The sequence below is a fragment of the Coptis chinensis genome, chromosome 7, assembly GCF_015680905.1.
Source record: "Coptis chinensis isolate HL-2020 chromosome 7, ASM1568090v1, whole genome shotgun sequence".
In the NCBI taxonomy this organism is placed as follows: domain Eukaryota; kingdom Viridiplantae; phylum Streptophyta; class Magnoliopsida; order Ranunculales; family Ranunculaceae; genus Coptis; species Coptis chinensis.
Genome location: NC_141462.1, coordinates 33805625 through 33832721, shown reverse-complemented (window position 1 = coordinate 33832721; position 27097 = coordinate 33805625). Strand labels below are relative to the sequence as shown.

The 27097-nt window shown below is 34.6% G+C and overlaps 1 protein-coding gene and 1 long non-coding RNA gene across 2 annotated transcripts; both read left to right on the top strand.

The window, feature by feature from the left end:
* Positions 1 to 22750: 22750 nt before the first annotated feature.
* LOC147487198 (uncharacterized) lies at positions 22751 to 24304 on the top strand. The gene is made up of 5 exons (XM_086573974.1): positions 22751 to 23026; positions 23114 to 23179; positions 23569 to 23631; positions 23728 to 23892; positions 24071 to 24304. Exons 1-5 carry the CDS (start codon positions 22751 to 22753, stop codon positions 24302 to 24304), a joined length of 804 nt encoding a protein of 267 aa, XP_086430100.1.
* A 370-nt stretch (positions 24305 to 24674) lies between these two features.
* On the top strand, positions 24675 to 25240 carry LOC147487197 (uncharacterized). The gene is made up of 3 exons (XR_015200922.1): positions 24675 to 24695; positions 24783 to 24855; positions 24937 to 25240. It is a non-coding gene; the product is annotated as an uncharacterized LOC147487197 (long non-coding RNA).
* The last annotated feature ends 1857 nt before the right edge of the window (positions 25241 to 27097 follow it).

Sequence of the window (27097 nt, the reverse complement as noted above, 5' to 3'; positions counted from 1 at the left end):
TAGAATCTTTCTCTTTTGTATCTCTTTTAGAAAGTTTTATAGTAAGTACTTATTGTTAATGCGTAAACCTTTTGATAGTTATGGTACTTGGATGTATGTATTTAACTTGTGTTTTCAATAATGACTTTGTACGAGGTGCTTGGATTACTGACATTAGTCGGGACATTCAAGTACTTTGGCGTACTAAGTCCCAATGTTAAAGTGACCTCATTTTTGTAAGTCGGTTACTTAACTGCTCTGGTATTGGTCGAGACGGTTAAGTAGCTGGGTTAACCAATGTTAAATATATTATTGTGATTTTCAGGTTATGACAGGTTATTATATTTATGAAATGTTGAAAATATAGAGGAGACTTTGCCGAAATTTTTCCAGAAAAGTCACATATCTTAGGTGTATACTTGTTTGAGATTTGGGGTGTCACAGTAGTGTTGTTGTAAACGCAAAACCAACAAAAGCTTTTCTGTTATGGTTTTGGTCATTATATAAATCTTTCATTGTTTCATTTCATTTATAGATTGCATCGAGTAGATTGTCATACATTAGTTTTTGGGATAACTCTGCTTTTGGATTAAATTGTTGATTCTTTATACTTACTTAAATTCCAATTTGTGGTCTTTCAGTGGTGTTCTCAAAATTTGGTTAAGACTTTGAAACATTTAGACAATCTAATCTAAATGTACACAATAAGAGGAATTCCATAAGGAAAATGTCTTTAAATGTATATCTTTTGCTTTAAATGATTAGCTTAGCCCAATTTTGCAGCCTCAATATATTTTCTTTTTAGGGAAACTTACTTATCTTAAGCCTGCAAGTTTGGCAAAGAACAAGCATGATGAAAATTTTGATGGGATTCGAGAAACGTTTAAAAATTTGACAATCAGCTTACCATTTCTCGAAGCCCTAAAATAATTGCCAAAGCATGCAAAGTTTCTAAAAGATATGTGCACCTCCAAAAGAAGAACCAATGTTCTTCAACAAGCGTTCCTCACAGAACAGTTCCCTTCCATCACTGAAACAAATCGTATTGTCAAATACAAGGACCCAGGCCGACCCACTGTTCTATGCATATTGCGAGACAAATATACTGTTACTGCACTACTAGACTTAGGCGCAAGTGTAAATTTACTTCCATATTACCTGTTCAAACAACTAGGTTTACATGAGCATAAACCTACCAACATGATTCTGCAGTTAGCCGATCGCTCCATCAAGTATCCCAAAGGCAATGCAGAAAACGTACTTGTAAAAGTCCAAGACTTTTACTATCCCGACGATTTTGTCATTCTGGATATAGAAGTTTCCTGTGACTCCATTCCAATCATTTTAGGGCGTCATTTCCTTGCAACTGCAAATGCCCTCATGAACTGTCGGGATGGTTCCATGATCATGTCCTTCAGAAATCTTTCTGTCGATGTCAATGTTTTCAAGTTAATGCAACAAATTCCAGATGCTAACATTGATGGTGAGATTAGCATGGTTGATAGTCTCGCGCAAGGGTATTTAACAAACTCTTTTCCTAACGATGAAGTGCACCAATTTCTTTCTTTTGGTGTTTCAAAATTTGATGTTGACTCATATACTAAGGACGTTACCATGTTATTAGAGTCAATACCACTATTTGACCCTACTACAACGTTGTCTGATGATTTTGAAGAACCTCAATCCGTCTTCTTTGTTGAAGACAATTTTCCCCAAGAATATTTGCTTCCCACTCCTCCTACTCCTGATTTAAAGCCCCTTCCTTTGGATTTGAAGTACGTACATCTGGATCCAGATGGAATTCACAAAATTATCATTTCATCCAAGTTGACTGCAGATCAGGAAGGTCGTTTAATTGATGTCATTCAAGAACACCGTTCTGCGCTTGGATGGTCTTTAGATGACATCAAGGGCATTGACCCTAGTGTGTGCATGATAAAAGTAAATTAACAGTGGTTTACCCTATCTTAACTGATTTATGCTAGGAAGAACTAAAGCTATAAATTGTACTCGTTTGATCAAAGTTTCTACTCTCAATTATCATGCAATAAAACTAGAGTAAGAATTTGTTCCACTCCTAGTTGCTTATAAAATAACTAATTCACTTAATGATTAACAATTAAACAATACGAGAGTAATTATTCTAAATATAACTAATATGATGAAAACTATGATTTGATGTATTCTAAATTAAACTATGACAATTAAATAAAGATGTGAATATGAAGAGAGAATTAGGGAGATTTGAAATCCACCTTGATTAATCCCTAACATGCTAGTATAGATTTGCTGCAACCCTAATCTTTATGTTTTCACATAAGGTTCAACATAAAGGTTAGGTATTTTTATCCCTAATTATTCATGGTATCTCTAACCAACTAATAATTAGCATGAGAGGAAGTTGAAACCCATTCTCATGGTGAATGAACTACCCTCTAGAATTGAAACTCTTAAATATAAATATTTTATACTAACACATCAAGTCTTCATTAAAGCTTCAATCAAACCCCTCTAATGGAGGTTTAGCTATGGATCATTAGACTATCATGGAATAAATAATAATAAGAAGAAGACATAATGAAAGAACTACTTTATTAAAAATAACTTGAATTGAATTAATGGTGGTTAGGCTAATAAAACATAAACTAGGTTTTAACTAAAGAGAAAAGCTAAAAGACAAGAGGTAGGAGAGAGTTAGAGTTTTACCTTAGTCCTCTTTATATAGGAGAGGGCTAGGTTTACACTTTTATGCATGGGCTTTGGAGCTATGTTTTGGGCCACTAAATCAAGCCCAAAACCTAATTACTTAAGTCCAAAAAGGGTTTTTCTCTATTGGAAATTACTGCAATAGATTTTTCATCTACATTTACTCCTCTGATTAGATAAAGGTCTGGATCATTAGAAATCTCTTTCCAAGCCAATTGTTTTGACATATAATAGGCCCCATTCCGAGATCTGAGTCCAAAGATACGGCTTGTGGAAGTTATGTTGACTTTTATGCTATATTTCTGCTCACGTTGACTTTGACTTTTCAGCTTTGACTAGGCTTTAAAATGGTTTTTTCTCCTTGAAACTTGGGCTTTAACCATAGGTCTTCTTAGAAACCAACCTTTGCTCATTTCTCTTGGAAACAATACTAACTCTTATTTATTATAAACATAATTGGTCTATATGTAATGTTATTAAGGGGTTAAAACTATAGTTTTAGGCTTTTATTAAGGGGTTAAAATAAGTGACCAAAAATGGAGTTCTAACTAATCTTGTTTCGCTGAGTGCGATTGCATTGACCATATATAATAAGGCCTTAAACTACTAGAAATTCCCTAGTGGACGAGTTATAACCTCATGAGAGTTTTACAGAGAAGATACTCACAAACTTCATTTATACTACAACGACTAAGAAATAAAATTATTGTTTCCTTATTTATTCTCAGATATTTATACATCTCACTAGCAATGAATACAGAATAATCAATTCGAAACCTAAGCTAATACGTGCATAATAATCAATCATATACGTATAAATATATATATAATGAACTATGCTATAAAATGCAATAACAAATCCATTTATGAAATTTTGGAATAGCGTACTTAAGTAGGTTCTCACAAATATGTCAAGACAAAAACACTCTGATTTTTCCACTCAAGTTCCGCTCACTCTAGTGTGCAGTAGGCACACTTTTCCTCACAATCTCAATGACGTACAAGGGAGCTGAGGTCGATCAAACACATCTACCACTTACTATCACACTAACCTATTCCTAATTGAGCTAGAGGGCTTTATTAGGTGTTGCGAGGATTAGGTGATGGTTTAAGAAGGAAGGAAATGGATATTCAAAAGGACAAGTCTCAGAAAATAGGGTCTTCATATTATGTAACTAGATAAAACCTTGTTCTTACTTTGCTTCTATATTTTGTTCCCATCCTTAGCCATTTTTTTTTCTTTTGGCTTTTGACTCCTCTGATTCTGTTTTTGGAGTTCTAACTTTTAATTTTATTTATTTAAGGGGGTTTTTTTTTTTTTTGGATGGAAACTTTTTTTTTTTTTTATTTGAAACAACTAACAAATTTTTGGTTTTCCATAGGTCTTTCTCTTTTCTTTAATCCATTTCATCAGACTTCTCATACTCATTCAAAAATGGGTAGGCTAATTTTATTTTTATTTTGTTTTTATAAAAGGGTAAGGATTTGTGGTTTATGAAAAGGCTAAAGAAATGTTTAGAGGGGAGACTTGCAGAAAATAATTTCATATAGGTTTGAATTTCTTGCTATATCGATCCAAAAAGGGCATAAATTCTCGCTTAGGATATGGTATAGTGATCAAGCAAGTGGACGTGTGATTTCTCTATTCAGAATTTACTTCTCTCTTATGTCATTACTCAAATATTTCACTCATATAAGGCTTTTAGGCTATATTCTCACAGGATTTGTAGAATAAGTATTCTAGCCTAGATTTCAAAAACTTACTGCCAATACAAATATAGATGCTCATGCAATATATTTATGGAAAGATGCAATGACTATTACCTACATATTAACCTAAGTTTCTAAAACTATTCTAATTTAAGAGTTAACGTAAAACTTCTAGACTACTATCATCACAGAAAAAGAAACAATACTAATATTCATAAGTGCATAGTATAAATGTTTTTTATTTATATACGGGCCGGCTAGGTGGACAGCCAAATTTCCAACAACATCCAAACACCAAAATTTTGGCCGTTGGATATTCTTAGAGATCTAAATATAATCAATACACCGAAATATCAAATAATCTTATGAAGGGTTTTCTCTCTCCTTCTCTCTCCAATTTCCTCCAAATCTAAACCAACACCTCCAAATTCAACACCTCCAACAAAAAATCAAACAACGAATTTGGCAAGTTCAGTGCTTCTCCATTGGTGGCATCAAGTTCGGTGTCATGGAGCGTGACTATCTTCTTGTCATGGTTAATACTATTCGGCCTACATACACTTACTAGATTCAGACTCAAAAAAAGATGGAGGTACATATGAAGGTATTTTTTTATTTAAATATTTACTCGGCTAAACAAAATATGATTGGAATTTTTTTGTGAAAGAACTGAAAACTCATATGGCATCAATTGCTTGCTATATTTTGATGGACTCATTTAATTCTGAGCTCGAAAAGAGTTTTCATCAAGTTTCTAGTGAGGTAATATTTCTTCCTTCTTCAAAGTGTCTGGTGTCTTTCAAAGCATTTCTTTCTCTGTCACGTTTTATAGAGAATTGTTGCAGGCGTTTGTTCTGTTAATTTGCAAACACTAGATTTTATATTTAATTTTCCTTGTAACATATTTAATCGAAGTGAAATTGAATGCGGGTAACATGTTAATTGGAAATAGAATTGGTGAACTCAAGGGTGATGACTTCGCATATCGACAAATAATTTTTGTTATTTGGATATTTTTCGTACTGTGTTATTTTCTTTATGGAATTTAGCTCAAACGGTAGAGCACTTGAGAATGCTAGTGGATCTCCACTACATCTTAAGAGATGGTGGTTCAAGTCCACCAATATCCATTAGTGCTAGAGGGTTGTTGCAGATGCAATGTGCCGATTGTGTTGTTAACGTTAGGATCCTATGATAAGTGTTAAGTTTTGTATCATATTGCATATTTTACTGCGGGATGGTAGTAGGATTGCATGAGTGAGATTTGATAGCCGAAATACACAAAAGCATGTAAACAATACGTACTAACTATCATATTGCAACGTGAAATACCCAAAAGCAAGTAAACAGTACGCACTAACTCTTATTTATTATAAACATAATTAGTCTAAATGTAATATTATTAAAGGGTTAAAACTGCTGTTTTGGACTCTTATCAGTTTTAAATGTTGGCCATTGACTTGGAAGGTACTGTTGCCCATGGGATTTACCAAGGTTATTGCCCCATGAGGGGTGACTTCAGTAACCAGAAAAGGACCAGACCAACGAGTTTCTAATTTCCCTGGGAAAATATTCAAACATGAGTTGTAAAGCAAAACATTTGACCAACTACAAACTCTTTACGTAAAATCTGTTTATCATGAACACGTTTCATGTTAGCTTTATAATCCTTTGCGAGATCATAATTAAGTATCGTTACGGATTTCTTCAAGCTCATTTAATTGCAATTTACTCTTGACACCCGCCTCATCAATATTGAAGTTCAGGCTTTTTATATCTCACATAGCACGGTGCTCCAATTCAACAGGCAAGTGATAAGGTTTTCTAAATACAAGTCTAAAAGGAGACATTCCTATAGGAGTTTTAAAAGCTGCCCGATATGCCCATAAGGCATCTGTTAGACTCTTAGACCAATCTTTTCGATTAGGATTGACTGTCATTTCTAATATATTTCTAATTTCTCTATTAGAGACTTCTACTTGGCAACTAGTTTGTAGATGATAAGGAGTTGCCACCTTAAGGGTAACTCCGTATTTCTTAACTAAATAAGTAACAACTCTATTGCAAAAATGCATTCCGCCATCACTGATGATGGCTTTAGGAATGCCAAAACGAGAGAAAATGTATTCTTTAACAAAAAATACAATTGTCATATGGTCATTACTACGGCAAGCCATGGCCTCTATCTATTTTGAAACATAGTCCACGATAACAAGAATATAAATAAAACCGTGGGAAACAGGAAAAAGACCCATGAAATCAATGCCCCATACATCAAAAATTTCCACGACCATAATGGGATTTAAAGGCATCATTTTACGTTTAGTGATACGCCCAAGTTGTTGGCAACGAACACACGTCCTGCAGTGTACTTGGGCATCTTTAAAAAGGGTAGGCTAATAAAAACCACATTTAATAACTTTAGCTGCCGTTTTCATACCACTAAAATGGCCACCACACTCTTTGTCATAGCAGAAGGATAAAACCTTATTATAATCCCATTAGGGAATACAACGATAAATAATCTAATCCGCACAATACTTAAAAGTAGTATAGCTTAACTCTGGCAAAAAATTTCATACGTTCATTTTTTTTTACCAAACATTAGGAATAATATCAGAAGCTAAAAAATTCACAATGTCGGCATACCAAGGTATAGAAAAAATAGATTAAAGGTGCTCACCAAGAAAAGAATCAGGTATGGACTCAGAGTCACTATCATTGCTCATTAGAAATTAAGGATATATGAGGGGTCGAAAAGAGTTTATGACTATTTAGTACCACGAACTTTTACATTTTTTTCCTAAATGGTACCCGAACTTTGTTTTTCGCCTATTCGTACAACGAAGTTTCAATTTGTTTCAATTTAGTACCTCAGTTAATTTTCCATCCAATTCCATCCAATTTCACTAACGGCATTAGCACTATTCACGCAGCATTATTCACGTGAACGTTTTTTTCACTATTCACGTGAACAATGTTTTTCAAAAATTCAAATTTTAAAAAACAAAAAAACACTATTCACGTGAACATTTTTTTTATAAGACTCTTTAATCAATCTTAAAAATTAATTCTTTAATGAAAAATAATAAAAAAACACTATTCGCATGAACAATGTTTTTACTATTCACGTGAACAGTGTGTGTGTGTGTGTTTTTTTTTTTTTTTTTTTTGATAATCTAATTTTTAAGATTGATTAAAGATCATTAAAAAAAACACATTGTTCACGTGAATATTGTTTTTTATTATTTTTCATTAAAGAATTAATTTTTAAGATTGATTAAAGATTCTTAAAAAAAAACTGTTCACATGAATAGTGTTTTTTGTTTTTTCAAAATTTGATTTTTTGAAAAACACTGTTCACGTGAATAGTGCTAACGCCGTTAGTGAAATCGGACGGAATTGGATGGAAAATTAACTGATGTACTAAATTGAAACTTTGCGGTATGAATAGACGAGAAACAAAGTTGGGGTACCATTTAGAAAAAAAAACAAAAGTCCGTGGTACTAAATAGTCATAAACTCTTTTCGACCCCTCATTTATCCTTAATTTCTAAAGTAAACTCTTGTAGGAGAATGATCCATCGGATCAATCTCTGTTAAGTTTAGCATCCTTCTTGGCAATAAGGTACCTAAGAGCCGCATGATCAGTATACACTAAGGTCTTTGAACCAACCAAATAAGAACGGAACTTATCTAAAGCATAAACCACAACTATAAATTTTTTTTCCGTAGTAGTATAATTTCTTTGAGCATCATTTAAAGTCTTACTAGTATAATAAATAATGGTGGACTTATCATCTAGTTTCTGGCCTAACACAGCACCAACAGCATAATCGCTAGCGTCACACATAAGTTTGAAAAGTTTAGACCAATCGAGAGGCTGTATAATTGGTGCAGATGTTAAAGCAGCTTTTAATGTTTCAAAAGCCTGTTTGCAGTCATAATTGAAATCAAATATGACATCTTTTAAAAGTAGATTAGTTAAGGGCCTAGCTAATTTTGAAAAATCATTGATAAAACGCCTATAGAAACCTCCATGGCCTAAAAAGGCTCTAATGTCACGAATAGTCCGTGGTATAGGTAGAGATGCTATTTTATCTAATTTGGCCTTATCTACTTCTATACCGTCACTAGATACAATATGACCTAGAACTATTCCTCTTTTAACCATAAAATGACATTTTTCCCAATTTAAAACCAGATTCTTTTCCTCACACCTTGTTAACACCTTAGAAATGTTAGACAGGCCTACTAAAAGAAGGGCTTTTTGTGTCACTTATTTTTTTGTCTTGTGTCACTTACTAGAAAAAAGTGACACACAGAGTTTTGATGTTTCACTTTTTTATAGAACGAGGGCAGATGTGTTGCTTCTAGGAAAAGTGACACAAGTAATTTTATTTTTTGTGTCCCATTATTTGAAAGTGACACTAGTGGTTTGCCATGTTGTGTCACTTTTGGGTATAAAAATATCGAAAACAAAATTAACAAATTATCGAAATAAATAAGCGACACGAGTACGAGTACGAGTAATTGCTTCGTATGCCATGAAACTCAAAGTCATGATTTTGGGCGCGCGGCAATATTTTTAGGTTCCCTCCCAAAAACAACTAACTTACTAAACCTAAAAGGAAAAGGAATAGAAATAGAAACTGAAGGTCGTTTAAATCACTTCGTACTCATCACTTAGGTTAAAAAAGAGAAAAACCAGAAGAAAAAAAACATAAAAGAAAAACTCTGTTATAGCACTCTATATTTGTTGTTGTCGAATCTTTGAGTCTATAGGAAACAAAACGTAAATTTTGATAAAAAATGAAACCGTAAACTTTGATCAATAAATTTGAGATTGAATGAAAGGGAATTGGTCAAGAAACTAATTTAAGCACCATTATAAGTTTATAACCATAGCTTGCATTCAATCTCTACACTAGATAATATTGTTGTCAGGTTCTGCTATACAGTGTATAATACACCTCATATTGAGCACTTGCGCTATTGGTAGTCTCAACTACTTGGACTCTTTATCTGAAAGGTCTTCGTTACTATGTGTCATTCAAATGTTTTCCTCTGAAACCCATGACATCCATGTGTTAGAGAACACTTAAATTTGTACACAAGCTTTCATGTTTTAACTTCGGGAAGTTCAAATTGACAAGTGAAATCATTGACATTTGGGCCATGGTACAGATATCATACCCGCTCCCAGCAAGAAAAATACGAAAAACAGAGTCACACACCGACCCAAACAAAAAAAGGAGTGGCATTACCGCATTAGCTAAGAGCGTATACACTAAAACTCCCAAAAATGTTAGAAAATAGATGTAAACTGTAAAGGTAAACTAAAATCAGCTAGTCGTTAGCCTAAAAGTAACTCAAACAAATCTTGTGTATACTCTTTTACGTTTCATCTCATGTACATATAAAATAGTTAGAATGACTTTACAGCTTAAAATCCTCTGTGAAGGAACAAGAATAATAAACTAACTAACTATTTAACTTGTGTCATGGTTACGACTAAGTTTTGTCATGGACTAAATTGGAAGAGTAGTATGAGGCAGCTACAAATTTGCCTGTTTATCGGATGTTCTCAAAACACGCAGAACTTGTGAATGGTTGATATCCACACATAAACTCATTTTAATTGTGTATTTCTTGTAGAAGGTCTAAATGTAGGATAAATAGGTATAGACCTTATTAATATGACACTTGCAGTTGTTGAATACGTTGAAGAGAATTGCTGCTACTGAGAATCTCGAAAGTTAACTCGAAACTTCGTAATGCATATGTTGCTTGCTTCACTGGAACACATGAACCATATTAATCTCACGTACATTAATGCTGGTGGTCCTGTTTTTTGGAAATATGTATCCCTTATAATTTTATATGCCTGGGGTCAGTAGAACAAAAGAACAAGATCTCCACATTATATATAACTCATTATATCTCATTATAACTCATTATTTGTTGTTGTCGAAAGTTACGTTTCGTTTTTGAGTCTATACAGGAAAATTAATCTCGAATGTTTTTTATTAAAGTTTACGTTTCGTTTCTGTCACTGCTATTATATCACTCTGTATTTGTTGCACACCATTGATTTCATTACTATTTTACGGTTTGTAAGATGATATGAATTACAAGATTACATACACATGCTCATATGACTTAAGAAAGAAAAAAAAAATTGAAGGCTGGAGAGAGTGTAAATTATCGACTTAATTCGATGCTTTTTGTCAAAATTTTCTTATTGTGTCATTTTTTATGCTTCTATTTGGTTATTGAGAGTAGCCTAAATTGGTTAGTTAGATTTCCAATGTAATTTGATTTTGCATAATACCATTATCATATCATCTTAGACTTACTTAATGTTTTTCCTACTAATGTGTCATGTGTTGATATCATCTTGCCATGATACTTTATTTTTGAATGTGTGGTCTTTGTACTTGATTTTTTTTTTGACTATGTTTTTCTTTAAGATATCGGTTTGTTGCATTTTGCTACGATATGGATAAGTCTTGGATGTCCAAGGACTGGTTAACAAGCGAATATATTCAAGGAGTTGAAAGGTTAATTAGTGTTGGAGAGGAAGAAGGAAGTTTCATACGTTGTCCATGTAAAGATTGTTTAAATATTAACAAGTTAACTAAGACTGAGGGCAGAAATAATCTTTTCGAACGTGGTATTAGCCAAGGTTACACTATTTGGCAGTTTCATGGCGAAAGCTCTCAATTTTCCGAGACCCCGACTAATTTTACAGAACAAGACACTTTTGGACATTATGATAAGGTTGAGACTTCTAAAGATGTTGGACATTATGATGAGACTGAAACTCCTAAAGATGTTGGATATTATGATGAGATTGAGACTCCTGAAGATGTTGAACGCATGAGAGAATGGCGAAGGCTGCAGAGGACCATTATACGACTGATCCCGAGAAATTTAAGGAATTGCTTGAAGATGCCGAAACGCCTTTGTACGAGGGTTGCTCAAAATTCACAAAGCTATCAATAGTTATTATTTTATTTAATCTGAAAGCAAATAGTGGGTGGTCTGACACAAGTTTTTTTCGGGTTATTGAAGCTCTTTGGGACGATGCTTCCTCAACCAAATCTCTTGCCGAAATCCTTGAATGCAGTCAAGAAGACATTGTCTGTTTATGGGATGAAGTACGAGAAAATACATGCATGTCCAAATGATTGTATACTCTATAGGGGTGATAAATACAAAGATGAAACTATGTGCCCTATTTGTGGAGTCTCAAGATATAAAGAGAACAAGAGAGCGACCAACAAATCGTGAAGTACCAAAGAAAAGTTTTGTGGTATTTTCCACCAATTCCAAGATTCAAGAAGATGTTTCAATCTGCCCAAACATCAAAGTCAATGACATGGCATGCCGATGAAAGGGTGGTTGATGGTAAGATGCGCCACCCAGCAGACTCTCCAGCATGGAAGTTGGTTGACAAAAAATATCCAGAATTTGCAGCAGAGTCCAGAAATCTTCGCCTAGCACTTTCATCCGATGGAGTCAATCCACACCGTACTCTTAGTACTAAGTACAGTTTATGGCCTGTTATGCTGGTCACATACAACCTCCCACCGTGGCTATGCATGAAAAGAAAGTATATGATGCTTACGATGTTGATATCAGGTCCAAATCAACCTGGAAACAATATTGACGTCTACTTGGCACCCTTGGTTGACGACTTACATATTTTGTGGGAGATAGGGGTGGAGGCTTATTATGTGTACCGTCATGAATCATTTATACTTAAAGCTATTTTGTTATGGATAATCAATGATCTTCCTGTGTATAGCAATCTTTCTGGGTGCATTGTGAAAGGTTATTTTGCTTGTCCTATTTGCGGCGAGGGCACGTCCTCAACCAGGCTTAAACACTCTAGGAAGAACGAATACATAGCCAATAGAAGATTTCTTCCGCACTATTATCCATATTGAAGACAAAAAAAAGGCTTCAATGGTAAAATAGAGCTGCAGGAGGCACCTGAACCCTTAACTGGTTTGAAAGTACTGGAAGAAGTTGAAGGGATCAAAGTCATATGGGGAACAAAGGGAACTATTACGGGTGCTACCAATTGTTTTAAGAAGAAATCCGTTTTTTTTTAGCTTCCATACTAGAGATATCTAAAACTCCGACATAATGTGGATTTTATGCACACGGAGAAAAATGTATGTGACAGCATTGTTGGGACCCTACTTAACATTCCACGTAAAAATAAAGACACCATTAAGTCTCGTCTTGACCTCCAAGAAATGGGTCTAAGGACAGAATTGGCTCCAACAATTGGGGAAAAGCGATCGTTCTTACCTCTGGCTTGTCACACACTATCTAGAGATGAGAAAAAAAGACTATGCAAAACTTGGCATGAGTTAAAAGTCCCAAGTGGATACTCTTTAAATTTTAGGCCTCTTGTCTCCATGTAAGATCTAAAACTGCAAAATATGAAGTCGCACGACTGTCATGTTTTGATGCAGCAACTTCTTCCGGTTGCAATAAGAATAATTTTGCCAAAGAATGTGAGATGTGCAATTATTAGGTTATGTTCTTTTTTTAAGGCTATTTGCTCGAAATTAACAGATAAGGAAAAATTGCCTCAAATTCAGGAAGACATTGTGCTCATAGTATGTTTGCTGGAAAAGTATTTTCCGCCATCATTTTTCGACGTTATGATTCATCTAACAGTGCACCTTGTCAGAGAAGTTGATCTTTGTGGTCCTGTATTCTACCGATAGATGTATGCATTTGAGAGGTACAATGAATTATATATTACCCTTCAATATTTCTTAATGCGCTTTTCTTTATAAACATTACTATTGTGCAATCTCTTAGGTACATGACCGTGTTAAAATGCTTTATACGCAATCGAAATCGACCGGAAGCTTGTATTGCTGAGAATTACATTGCAGAGGAAGCAATTGAATTTTGTAGCGAATTCTTACCTGACTTAGATGCAATTGGGATTCCTCTCCATAAAAATAACACTACCACAGATTTGATATCATCTGGAAATCTTCCCCGAGGAAGTACCCATAGTCAAGTAGATAGAAAAACGTTGGACCAGGCACATCTCTATGTGTTGCAAAACACAAGAGATGTTCAAATTTTTACATCGAAAGTAAGGTTTCTTTAGTTGTTTACTTTAAAAGTCTATTTTAGTTCCTTGGTTTCGGATTCCGATAGCTAACTATTTTATTTTGTGGCCTAACATGATAGAGAACATATGAACTATCTGAAGGAACAACAACCTCCTAAATAAAAAAAACCCACATGGTTGCATGCTGAACACAATCACTCATTTAGTGATTGGCTTAGAGACAAGGTATATTATAAATTGGTATTTTTTTGTTTTTGTTATTTTTGTATGTTAATTTAACTTAGATTAGGACTAAAATATTTACATAACAATGCACAGGTTTTGCTCGAGAGGGGAAATCCTGACAAGAAGGTGTCAAACACCTTGAAGTGGGTATCGAAGGGGCCCTTGGCATATGTTTACAAATATTCTACCTATGTCACTAATGGTTATCGTTTTGCCACAAAATGGCAAGACGCTTTACGAGTAAATCAAAATAGTGGCGTGAGTTTGACCGCAACAACACCGCAGGTTTCAAGCACAAAAGATTAAAACCCGATTTTTTCGAACATGTCTTTCTACGGTGTTATTGTTGAAATATGGTTGCTCGATTATACAAATTTCAAGATTCCAATGTTCAAGTGTGACTGGGTTGATAGCAAAAATGCAATTAGGAAGGATGACATGGGTTTCACTTTAGTGGATCTTGGTAGAGTTGGCCATAAATTTGATTCCTTCATCCTAGCTTCTCAGGCCGAGCAAGTTTTCTATGTACCTGATCAACTTGACCCAATGTGGTAAGTTGTTGTAGAATCTCCTCAAAGATGCTTTCACGAATACGACGACGATAATGATGATGAGCTCGTTGATGCTCATGTAGGAGATGACAATTTTGTTGAATTGCCAAATGTTGATTCATTGGATGTTAATGACGAATCTCAGTCAGTTTACGTTCGTGAAGATTGTGAGGGCACATGGTTGAGCATAAAAAAACTTCTTGATTTATTAGTTTTCATTGTTTTTTATGGTGGAATCAGTATTTGGTTTGTTAATAAGAGATTGTGACCAACTTTTGTCTTTTATGTATTGGCCTTACGATTATTTTGATTTTGTTCAAATTATGATATCAGGTTTTTGCCATAGACATGCTTATTGCTACTGATCATGTCATATTCTAATGATTTTCCTATTCTATAGTTTTTTTTAAGGTTTAGTTCGATATGGATCCAAAAACAACTACAAAATCATCTCAGAAAAAAAGGAAGCATCCAATCGAGGAAGGTGACAATATTACAAGTGTTAGGGGTCAAGCTAAAAAGCTTTCACTCACTAAGCATTTTAAAGGTAAGCTTATGGTGGAGTTTAATGCGAAAGGAAAGATCAAAGGTGCATTTATTTGAAGCGAGTTCAGTAATTGGGTTGGCACACTAGTTAAAAATATGGTTCCACTAGTTGAGTACCCAAACTGGACGAAAGTTGACAAGCAAATAAAAGATGATGTATGGGATTCAGTGTTGGTAAGCGGTTGTTTTGCCTATTATACTGATTTTGAATTATTATTGTTGTCTTTCTAGAAGTGTAGACTCATCTCTGCCTTGGTCATTTGTAGGAAAAATTTGAGGAAGATCTTAAGTTTAAGAAAAAAGGATTGTAGCAATGTGGTAAGATATGGCGGAAATTTAAGAATTATTGCACAAATTATTTTGTCATACCTTACATAGATGACCCCGATCTAATGAATCCACCAAAAACCTATCCGAATGTTAAGAAACAAGATTGGAAGAAATTTGTAAAAATAAGGTTATCGGAAGAGTTCCAGGTATATATCTGTCATTTCCTTTGAATTTTCATTTCTAATAAATTTATAATTTTGTTAAGGTGTGATAAACTAATATACAATTTTTATTTGGGCTATTAGGAACTAAGCAAGATTCAATTGGAAAGAAGAAACTTGAACAAGTATAACCATCGACTAAGCAAATTAGGTTATGATGGCCTTGTTGATAAGATGGTAAGTAGATATTATATTTAAGTTTGTTAGATAAAACCAATGTAGGTAATCTAATATTAATTGGTTGGTTTGGTTATTTGTAATTGATAATAGATAGAAGCTGGGATACCTATTGATGAAGATGATAGATCTCTTTTGTGGCATTTAGCTTGACAAGACAAAAGTGGTGAATATGCTGATGATGCCACAAAGGAGGTAGTTCAAAAGATTGTAAGTATCAAGCTCATCATTGTATGTGTGTTTGCGAAGCATATTTGATATTGTGTAGGATACCTAGCTTGATATATTGATGTATTTTTTGTAATGATCTAGATGTTGTGGTTCCCTATCTAGCTTGATCTAGCTTCGATTTATGATTTTTTTTTTTTTTTCGATCTAGCAAGCATAATATATATAGATCTATCCCCGTCTAAGTGTCTACTAGTGTTGAGGTTCAAGAAAGTTATTAGTTACCAATCCTTTCACCCAAAATCTCATTACCCAGTTAAAGTAAATGAATAATAGAGTCTACAAAATCAAATCCTAGCACTACTTCTCTCCGAGTCTACAAAATGGCTGCGACCACATTGGTCATCCTCCGGTTTGCTTATTCTGGTTTCCTCGAGTCTTTGTGATGACTCCTTGCTTATCTCCTACCAGGTGGACGAAGTTCTCCCTTCCCCGGTTGTTATCATTGCCCCAACCTCTGCTGCCAAGTATTCTGCATCTTTAGGTCTTTGGGCTCGACTTCTTTGTATGCTTCGCTAGAATTCCCCTGGAGTCCTTCCGAATTGCTCCAGTTGCTCTGTGTTGTTAATTGTCCTATCAAAGGATGCATCAAAGAAACTGTTGTCCAACTGATACTCCCCTCTTCTGCAATTGAAGGTCTGTCGACTTTATGATGCTTTGATGTCTGCGACAAAAAGGCCTCATAAAATGTTTTCTGGCAACTAATGTACAAAACTACAAAATGCCTAGTTTTAGACTTCGCCTCAGGCCCAATTTTGTCTCCCATGCACATTTGTAGACTACCACAGGGGTTTCAATGTTTAGAGGTTTAGGTATAAGCCTATAAATGATAATATTTGAAAGAATATGTAGGGCGTGTTTGATTCATGGGAATTATTCCTAGACTTATTATAGTCATCTTGTAGTCTGGTTGTTGGAAGGAGGCAACACTCCATATGCTTAGCTTTTTATATTTCTAAAATTGCTAAATCTGCGTTTTGACACCACTGCACCACCAGTCCACCACCACACACTACACACCAACAATCCACATACACATTGCAACACCAGTCCACACAATGCAAACCACCACACATTGCACACCACCAGTTCACAGACTGCACCACCAGTCCACACAATGCACACGACGTCACTGGTTTCCTAAACCCATGCGTTCAAAGTTCGAGTGAATAGAGATTCTAAGAACTAACCAACGGACATGAATAAAAGTCATCACTACTAAAAAAAAGACATATTATGACGGTTGGTTTTTATCTATCTTGACGACTTTGTTAAAAACCGTTAAGATAGGTGTTTTAGTAATATGTTTATGACGGCTATTGAAATATTATGTCATGTATGACACAAGCGTCAAGAAAATATAATAAATTTATGATGGTTGTTGCAACATTATGTCGTGTATGACACAAACGTCAAGAAAATATAATAATTTTATGACAGTTGTTGCAATATGATGTCGTATATGACACAAGCGTCAAGAAAATATTATGATTTTATGACGGTTGTTATAACATTATGTCGTGTATGACATAAGTGTCAAGAAAATATGATAATTTTATGACAAGTTTCCTAAAACAATCAAGTTTGCAGTACAATAAACCAAAGTAGCAGGTGCCGACTAGCAAAGTCGGTAAAACCTTTGGGTGATGATACCATAGGGTTCGAACTCCCCTAGCATCAAAGAGTTACTGATCTTATTTAAAACAGGCTTACCAATAAAAAAAAAAAAAACTTAAAAATTTATTGACGGTTTTGTTTAATTTTTGACGTTATCATGAGTTGTGTCAAAAAAATTTATGAGGTGCTTGGCAAAATCGTTAGCTGATATATTTCTAAACCGTAATGTGTTCGTTTTAAATTTTTGGAACTGAGTCGCATTTTGAAAGTTAAAGCGTCAAGAGTCCTCGAATACAAAAATAAGCCCGGGTCAACTAAACCTGGTCAACTAAAACAAAAGGTCATGACCATTTTTTTTTTTCTCTCGCAAGGGTTTTGGCTCAAGAATATTCCTGGACAACGGCTATGCTTCTTTTTCCTGCTCAATGTCTCTCTAGCTAGTCTCTTTGATCGCCTTTCGTTTTATCAATCTCCCATCCCTCAGGTAACCACCATATTTTTAACATGGCTTCCCCAAAAAGAATAATATTTTTCTGTTGATTTCGAGAGAGAGCGAAAGAATCACGGTATTTGGTTTCTCTCTATCATTATCTAGCAATCACGTTTTCTGGTTTGGTTATTCTTTCGGGTTTTAAACATTGTTACGGTTTTCAAATTGGGGGTTTTCTAATTGTTTGGATTTTAAATTGGGGTTTTTCAAATTATTTGGGTTTCGACATAAGAAAACATTGTTTGTGCTGGTGTTAGTTACTTCAATATTTTAAAGTATGCACTATCTGTTTGCATTCTATTTAGTTTTCAATGTACTACTGTATATTGGTGGAAAAGGAATTTCATATAGCTGGTTGCTTTTGTTCGCTCAATTCAAGAAAGTAGGCTTCAACACAAACTTGTTAACCAACAAGTGCTTCAATTCCTTGGTGTTGTATATAATTAGGTTCATATGTAGTTGGGTGTAGTGGTTTGCGCAGGGCAGAAACTTTAAATCGTGTTTTGAATGGTTGATTCGAATTGATGCATGGTTTGCATTCCTGGTCTGGAGCTAAGTTGCTATGTTCATAGCTATTTTTGAATGCATATATATTTATATATATATGTGACTTGATGCATACATATCTTATTAGTTATTCTAATGTAACTAATTTTAGAGGATTTGAATGCTTTGCAAGCTTCTTGCCTTGGTAATTTGTTGAGCTGTTTAATGGTTCAAGAGTTAAATACTATGGTAGGTACTATTCACATAGTTCACTGTTAAGGATATATTGACTTTCTTTTTGGGTGATTCTGACTTTTTCTTCTTTGTTGTATTAACGGGTGTTTGTAAGAGCTGATCGAGTTGTTGAGGGTTGGTTCGTGTGGAATACAAGCTTTGCATTTTTTGTCTGAAACTCTGAGTTGGTAAATCGCCTTGCATTGATCATTTCGTTTGTTTGATTCAATTTTTGTTCTAAGACTTGTTGCATTAATTTGTTATCTATTTCGAGATCGTTCTATCGACTATTTTCTATCAAATCTTACATTGACCTTCTAGAGTTTTCAAGTTATTATATGTTCTTTTGCTTAGTTCAAAGTTTTGTTCCCAATCAAGAAGGCTAGTTCTTACATGTAGATTGCAACCCAGCCTACACATAGGCCCTGCCACCTCACTTATGTTTTAAAACAAGTCTTAATTAATGATATCTTGTTCCTAGCAATTAGATCCTAAGTCACTCAGGGTACAACATGGTTGCCAATGAGCTTGGGTTATATTTAATGTTACAGGTACAAAGTGATCATACTTTTAGAAGTTGCTTAGTCTGAGCTTGTGAGGAGACTATAGTTGGTGATCAGAATCGTAAGTAGCCTTCAATCTATGTGAGACTGTGAGTAGAGAAAAATTCCTCTATTCCTTTTTCCTTCTTAATATCATTAGTGCCAAAATATCTTATTGGTTGTACCTGTTTTTTGCTTTTATAAATTGTGCATATCATTTAGTAAGGGTTTGATTTGGTATTTGTTCCGTTCGTGCATGTTAGTTGACCTGTTGAATGTTGCATTCTAGTATAGTTATCACTAATAGTTAGTGGGAATTAGCTACAATGGAATGAGGCATTTTATGACTTGAACTCAGTAGACCTTAGCTGTATTAATAATTTACATATAGAATGGAATGAGATTGCACTTGCTTATGGTACTAATCTGAATTTGTCTAATCCATAGATGAATTGACTAATCTTCTAATAGTGCTATTGTTATTATAGCGGACTATTGGAGCCCCATGTACTTTTTTCTTTCAGCAATGCAATATTTGCTTACTTATACTCATTTGAAATTGTGGCAAAAATTATATGATATTTACTGCAACTTATTAGATGTTCATTGGAACTCTTGCAAGGACCAGATGCAATGTAACACGTTTTTTTTTATCACTTTCGTCTTGTCAGTAACATTTTTTTTTCCTTTCGCCGTTTTCTTCGAATGATACTCTTCTTATTTTCTTTTTGGACTTTGATTTTTTGCAGGATAAGTTTGGACAAGGTTCGATGAATGAAACTCAAACCATGCAAACCGTTCTTTTTTAGACATATTTTGTGGATAATTTTGGTTAAATGTATGTAATTTTTTGAGATGGTGGAATGTAATGGATTCTGTTTTGTGAATAGATCACGAACTAGCTAGTTTGTTACATTTGTGATCATGATAAGTTGTTTGCAGTGGAGTTTGATTGTATACGTGCTAAATGATTTATTCAATTTTCTGGGTATAAAATAATTTTTAATAAATAATTTTTTTCTAGAAAATGTATATTTTTATGACTGCTTTGACAAAACCATCACAAATTGAACAGGTTTCGTGATGGTTTTTGCTGAAAATTATGACAGTTGTACTAAAATTAAAGATGGTTACTATGTAACACTCAATATTTTATTGCCTATTATGACGATTTTATCTCTATTTTTGACATAAAATATTTGAAGTGCATAACGGTTTTCGTAAAATCGTCATAAATTTAATGACGGTTTTGGCAAACTTTTATGACGGGCTCTATAATGACGGTTGTTTTTTTAATGAAAACACATCATTAAACCTGTTTCATGATGGCTTTTAGCTGTCATTATAAGTCTTTTTTTTAGTAGTGCATTACCTCAAGCTCGCGAAGCTTTGCTTCAAGTTTCAATTGGTTCTCTAGTTTCTTCTGCCTAATCCGGCCCTCACCTACCATAAATTGTTGACGAGCTCTGATCTTGCCTTGTATTTTGCTCCATGAATGGATATAACTTAGAGCTGTAATAGTACTCTATTTCTGTTAGTACTCTGATAGTACCGCTGTAATAGTACTCTATAATTTAGAGCTGTAATAGTACTCTGTTTCTGGTAGGGTCATTTTTTTTTGACGAAGTAAAAAGCCGAAGTTCCATTATTCTCACAAATAGTAGTTGAGTATCTGAGTATCTGAGTATCAGAGTTTCAGAGTACTATTATCTTTAGACCTCTATCCCTAGTCCTTAATTCCATGAAATGATGGCAAGACAGCAAGAAGAGGGTCTCCATAGCCAATTGCTTCCCCATCACCTGAACAAAGACTTTAGGACTTCTCCAAAAACATCGACTTCACAGGAAGTTCGGTGCCGAACTGATCCAAATAGCCAATTATCTGCCCTTCTTTAATGACATCACCCACTTTACATACGAGAGGTTGCTTCTTTCCTTTCACCGTTCTTCCTATTTGAATGGACCCAACTGTTGGTGATGAGACTAGAACATATTCATTTGATCTAGAAGCTTCTAAGGATGCTAACTTTGATGGCTTCTCTGGAGAGACATATTTAAATGGATTGATGGTCTCTTTTGGTGGTGAGGGTGGTGATGATGTGGGAGCTGATTCGGCTACTGGCTTACTTGGAACTGCTGTCGGCTCTGAGGTGAAATAATAGGTATTGAAGTACTTGTTGCTCCAATATTACGTTTCAGATTTATCTCAAAGTCTCTGATCTTTAGCTTTAGTTCTGCCACATCTGTCTCATCACAAACTCCCCTGCAATCGTTGATCAACAACCTCTAGCAGAGTTCCTTTAGCCCTCATTTCCCACACCTAATCAACCAACACAATTCCCTCATTATCTACTGCCAGCCTTCCAGTTGCTACCTCTAACACCACCACACCAAAGCAGTATACATAAGACTTATCGGTGGGAACACTGTATGAACATATTCAGGTGCAAGATACCCCATCATTCCTGCTTTGGTATGGTCACTTCTCGTGTACTTCTGTTACATTCATAAAGCTCTGCCAAGCCAAAATCTCCAAGCTTTGCAGGATATTCTTCATCAAGCATTATGTTACATGTCTTCACGTTTTGATGAATTATTTATGTCTCACACTCTTCATGCAGGTAAATAAGCCGCGAGAAGCAACTCCAAGGATAATTTTTTAATCGTGTTCCCGGTGAGAACTGTTGGTGAGTTAGGTCCGGCGGTCTTATGTAGGATCTTGTCCAGGCTTCCATTGGCCATGTGTTCATAAACTAGGACCAATTCTTTCCCTTCAGAACACCATCCTAAGAGCTTAACCAAGTGCTTATGTTTCAAGCAACCCACATTTGCCGCTAACTCATTGGTGAAGGGGTCGCTGAAGGGACCAAGTCGGTATATCTGACTGAATCTCTTGATCGCGACTTCTTTTCCAGATTTCAGGGACCCCTCATATATAACACGAGCACTGCATCTTGAGTAATTGCCACTACATTTAACCTGGAGTAGAATAGGGTTATCTGTTTTCATTCCTCACCTCCAATTTGGCAGTCGGTTAAGCTCCACTTGAATATGAGGAGTGGCTAATTGTTTTATTTTGCTTTAATCCCTCCGTATCATCCTTAAATGAACACATATAAGATTGATCTTCAGACCTAGCAAAAATGTCTAAACTATAAGTGAAGTATCTGTAATCTTTCCATTGCTACTCTGTTTCTGGTAGGGTCACACGTTCCAGTAGACTAAATCTAGGGAGAATGATTGCATGATAAGAAAATCAGTTTTGCTTCTTAGGGCATGGGGATTCTAGAGGGTATTGTAATAGACCATGAAATGTTGGAAGTGTATAATATTACATCTGTTTATATTATTCATAGCATTATAGAAATAGTTTTCGGGCTTTTCCGTACATGAGGCAGACTTGGATAAAATCAGATGGAGGTTATATTCAAGTCTTAGAAGCCTTTTTCTCCGTCTTCGTCTCTTCTTAGAACAGCCTATGGTCACTCATTCGTTGATTTTGAATTTTATATCTATTTTTGCAGGAGGAGCTGAAAAATAAGGTAGAGGAGGGGGTTTTGGCAATAGAAGGAAAGAATGACATACTTACTATGGCATTGGGAACTCCAAAGCCTAGTGGTCGAGTTATGGCGGGTGGATAATATACGACTCCCACTATGTATTTCAATCTTCCTAATAAAAGATCAAAGAAATATCACGAGGATTTGGAAGTGAAGTTGAAAGAGAAAGAAGCTCAAAACGAGAAGTTGAAAATTTTGGTGCTACATGTGCTTAAAGAACAAGGTGAGACTAATTCACCAGCGAAGACAGAACTGTTGAGCGAGTTGCTCAAGCAAGGACCAAAACTCGTCAACTCGTTGCCATTAGAAAATGTGGAATCCAATAGTGCCAAAAGTGATAATAGGCATCAGGTGATTGGCAAGTCTAAGCAGGTAAGTTTTTTGGCTTTTAAATTTGTATTTCTGATTTTCTACATATTTCGAGTGTTCTCTTTAACTAAACTCATATTTAATGTATAGAGAAAAGATGGTGGTCAACAAAAAAAAGGTGTGACTTCAGTAAAACTTAAGTCAAAAAATGTACAGGTAAGTTCATTCTATAGTTGCCTTAACCATGTTATATTCATTGTGGTATAATAAATACAGGGAATGATACGTAGATTTTTTCATTCCTTTATTCCAAGTGCTTCACATATACTAACTTGATGTACACTTCACCGTATAGTAAAAAATAGACAACGGAAAGAGCATTGTGGATTCCTAAAAACTTAAAGCTAAAGATGGGAAGGTAAAAAAATATTTTTTAATTAAAAAAGGTTGATTAAATGTTTGTGTCAAATTTGTTACTAGATAATGTTGTTTTTGTTTTGCTTATTTGTTATAGGAGTAAATGAAGGGAATGATACGTAGCTTTTTTCATTCTTTTATTCCAAGTGCTTCACATATACTAACTTGATGTACACTTCGTCGTATAGTCAAAAATAGACAACGGAAAGAGCATTGTGGATTTCGAAAAACTTAAAGCTAAAGATGGGAAGGTAAAAAAATATTTTCTTAATTACAAAGGTTGATTAAATGTTTGTGTCAAATTTGTTACTAGATAATGCTGTCTTTGTTTTGCTTATTTGTTATAGGACCAAGATTGTAGATTGGCATTGGGATCTAAAGACAACATTGTTGCCGAAGGTCGTGTTTTAGCAAGGAAGGGGCCAGAGGATACTGTTCACAACATGCCTTTGGGAGAGTCATATATGAAAGTCTCAATAAATAAAGCATTGTGTGGTGATGCCTTTCTCCTAGTTTGAAACGGCGATGAACATATATTTGTTAAATATGTGGTAAACTCGTTTGTGGCATGGCTTAAGAAACTTGTGATACTTAAAAGTGACGAGGTAGTATAAGGATATGGATATTTGTATGATAATTTACTTAATGTTGTTATATAAACATCAATCTTGTTCATCAACTTTTTGTTAGGTAGAGAAGCGTATTCCACTTTCGCGGGGCAGTATTCAATATAAGATCAGAAAGTTTGTGGATTGTGTCGACAAAATAGTGAAAGAAAACGCTTTTATAGAAGTTCCAATGGTTGGAACTCTTTTCCATGATGAGATGGCGGAAGTACGAGTTTCAAAAGATGAGTTGATGGATGTGTGTGAGAAGAGAATGTTAAATAGTAGCTGCATTATCTCCTACATGAGGTATGAATAATTTGGCGAGCTTATTTGTGTTAGGTATAATTTAACTTTTCATATGCGACGACTTAACATAATGTATATATATGTTGTAGATATTTATATGCGACTTAACATGGTGATCATGTGCTTTTAATTCCTTTCAACACAGGGTAACTATGTTTATACATTTGCAGTACATATACATTATTTTCTTACAATTAAAATTATTTTATTTTTATTTATTTTTTTCCGATTGGTTATATAATTAAAAGTACTTAATTGAATATGCATCCACATAACTGGTCATGTAGGGGTCATTGGGTCTTAATGGTTCTTGACATACCATCAATGGAAGTGTACTGGTTGGACTCTTTAAAAGATTTTCGAGGGACATCAGATCTAGCTTTTAAATTATTAGTAAACACGTGAGTTTAGTCTTTATTTATTGTATTTTTCATTGTATATTTGATTCTATCTTGAAAATAATGAGAATGAAACAAATGCATTTTAAGTGCGATCAAGACATCAAATATGTCCAAAGGAAAGAGAAAGATGAATCCAAATCCAAATTGGAACTATGTGACAGTAAACTTAGTTTCTTTGGAATATAATACAAAGTATCTTCCAATTTGTGTATGTGTTAATGCAAGTATTAATTATGTATAGTGCCCACAACAACAAGGGGGGATTGTATGCGGATATTATGTATTGCGCTTTATGCGAGATTTAGTAGAAGATCCTGGTCCACCGATCAAAAAGAAGGTGATTGTAAAGTAACATTATTTTTCATATAGTCTTAGCTAGCTTATAAATTGGTGCATTTGTAAATATGGTAGGCAATGCATTGCCTGCATTATTCATTTTCATAATATTTATAATATATTTTTCGTCGAACAGGTATTGGAGTTCTCTTGCAAGAAGAGTTACACCACTGAAATAGATGAACTTCGTCTTGAATTCATTGACTTTATCCAACAATTTACCGAGTAGTTAATTTGGGTAAGTTGGCTTCCATATTTTCCCTTTGTTTATGTATATATACTTTTCTTATCATTTTTTTTTTTCTTACTTGTACAATATACCCTTCTTGATTCACTTGTTTTTTAATTTTATATACTAGTTATAGTGGAATGACGACTTCATGATATGATGTAGGTGTCATGGATCGATTAACAGATGAATAGATAGCAGCTAGGTTTTTGGTGTTGGAAGTGCGCACAACAAGCTAAGATATTACTAGGATAGTATTGGCGTTATGTAGTTTTTTTTTGGAATTGGAATGACTTCTTTTGTTGGGAGTCAAACTAGATGATAAATACTTGGTTTGATCGATGAAATCAATAGAAGTTAATTGTTTTGAATGTTGTTTCTTTCTTCTCGAGTGGATGTTGTTTCCGTATCATAAAGCAGGTTAAAGTGATTTTGGTTGTGATGTTTTGATAAATGTATGTGGATGTTGTTTATGTCATAAAGCAGGTTAATGGGATTTTGGTTATGACGTATAGGATGTAGGTTGAGAAATGAATACGATGGAATACAAAAATGAGAAAATGTTTTTAAAAAAAATTATTTTCATTTGTCTCACTTTTGGAAAAAGTGACATAATATCTATTAAAAGTGACACAACTGACCACTCTTATGTGTCGCTTGTTTTTTTTCATTCGAGTTATATGGAGTTGATTCCCAAAAATGACACAAGAAGTAAGGGGCTTTTGTGTCACTTTTGACGTACTTGTGTCTTACTCTGGTCCAAAAGTGACACAGCTAGTATACTTAATGTGTCACTTTTGACGTACTTATGTCTCACTCTGGTCCAAAAGTGACACAACTAGTATAATTAATGTGTCACTTTTGACTTACTTATGTCTCACTCTGGTCCAAAAGTGACACAACTAGTATACTTAATGTGTCACTTTTGACATACTTATGTCTCACTCTGGTCCAAAAGTGACACAACTAGTATACTTAATGTGTCACTTTTGACGTACTTATGTCTCACTCTGGTCCAAAAGTGACACAACTAGTATATTTAATGTGTCACTTTTGACGTACTTATGTCTCACTCTAGTTTAAAAATGACACAACTAGTATACTTAATGTGTCAATTTTGACGTACTTATGTCTCACTCTGGTCCAAAAGTGACACAACTAGTATACTTAATGTTTCACTTTAAACAAAATTATGTCCCACTCTGGTCCTAAACGGATACAACTAGTGTCACTTTTGAGACAAGTACTGTGACACTCTTTCTTAAAAGTGACACAAGAGGTTATTCTTAAGTGTCACTTTTATTAACAAAAAGTGACACATTTAGTAAGGCTTTTGTGTCACTTTTGGTAGAACTTTATGTGTCGGGGGCTTATTGATAAGAGCCAAAAACTGTAGTTTTAACCCCTTAATAATACTACTTTTAGACCAATTATGCGAGTAATAAATAAGAGTTAATGCTAATTACGTGCTTTTATGTATTTCAGGCATGGAACTCAACTATGTGCAGAAATGTGCCACTTTGGCGATATAAAAAAGCAAAGGGTTGTTTGCTAAGAAGTTCTATGATAAAGGCCAAGATTCAAGGAGACAAAGCCTTTATAAAGCCCGGTCAAAAGCTGAAAAGTCAACACGAGCATAAATAATGCACAAGTCAGCAGAACTTCCGAAGACCATATCTTTGGACTCAGGCCTCGGATTTGGGCCTACCTTACGTCAAAACGACCAGCTCGGAAAGTGCTTTCCAATAGTCTAAGCCTTGACCAAATCAGAGGAGTAAAAGTGGATGAAAAGTTTACTGAAGTCAAAGCTAGCTGAAACGGGCTCTGTGGACTGAAG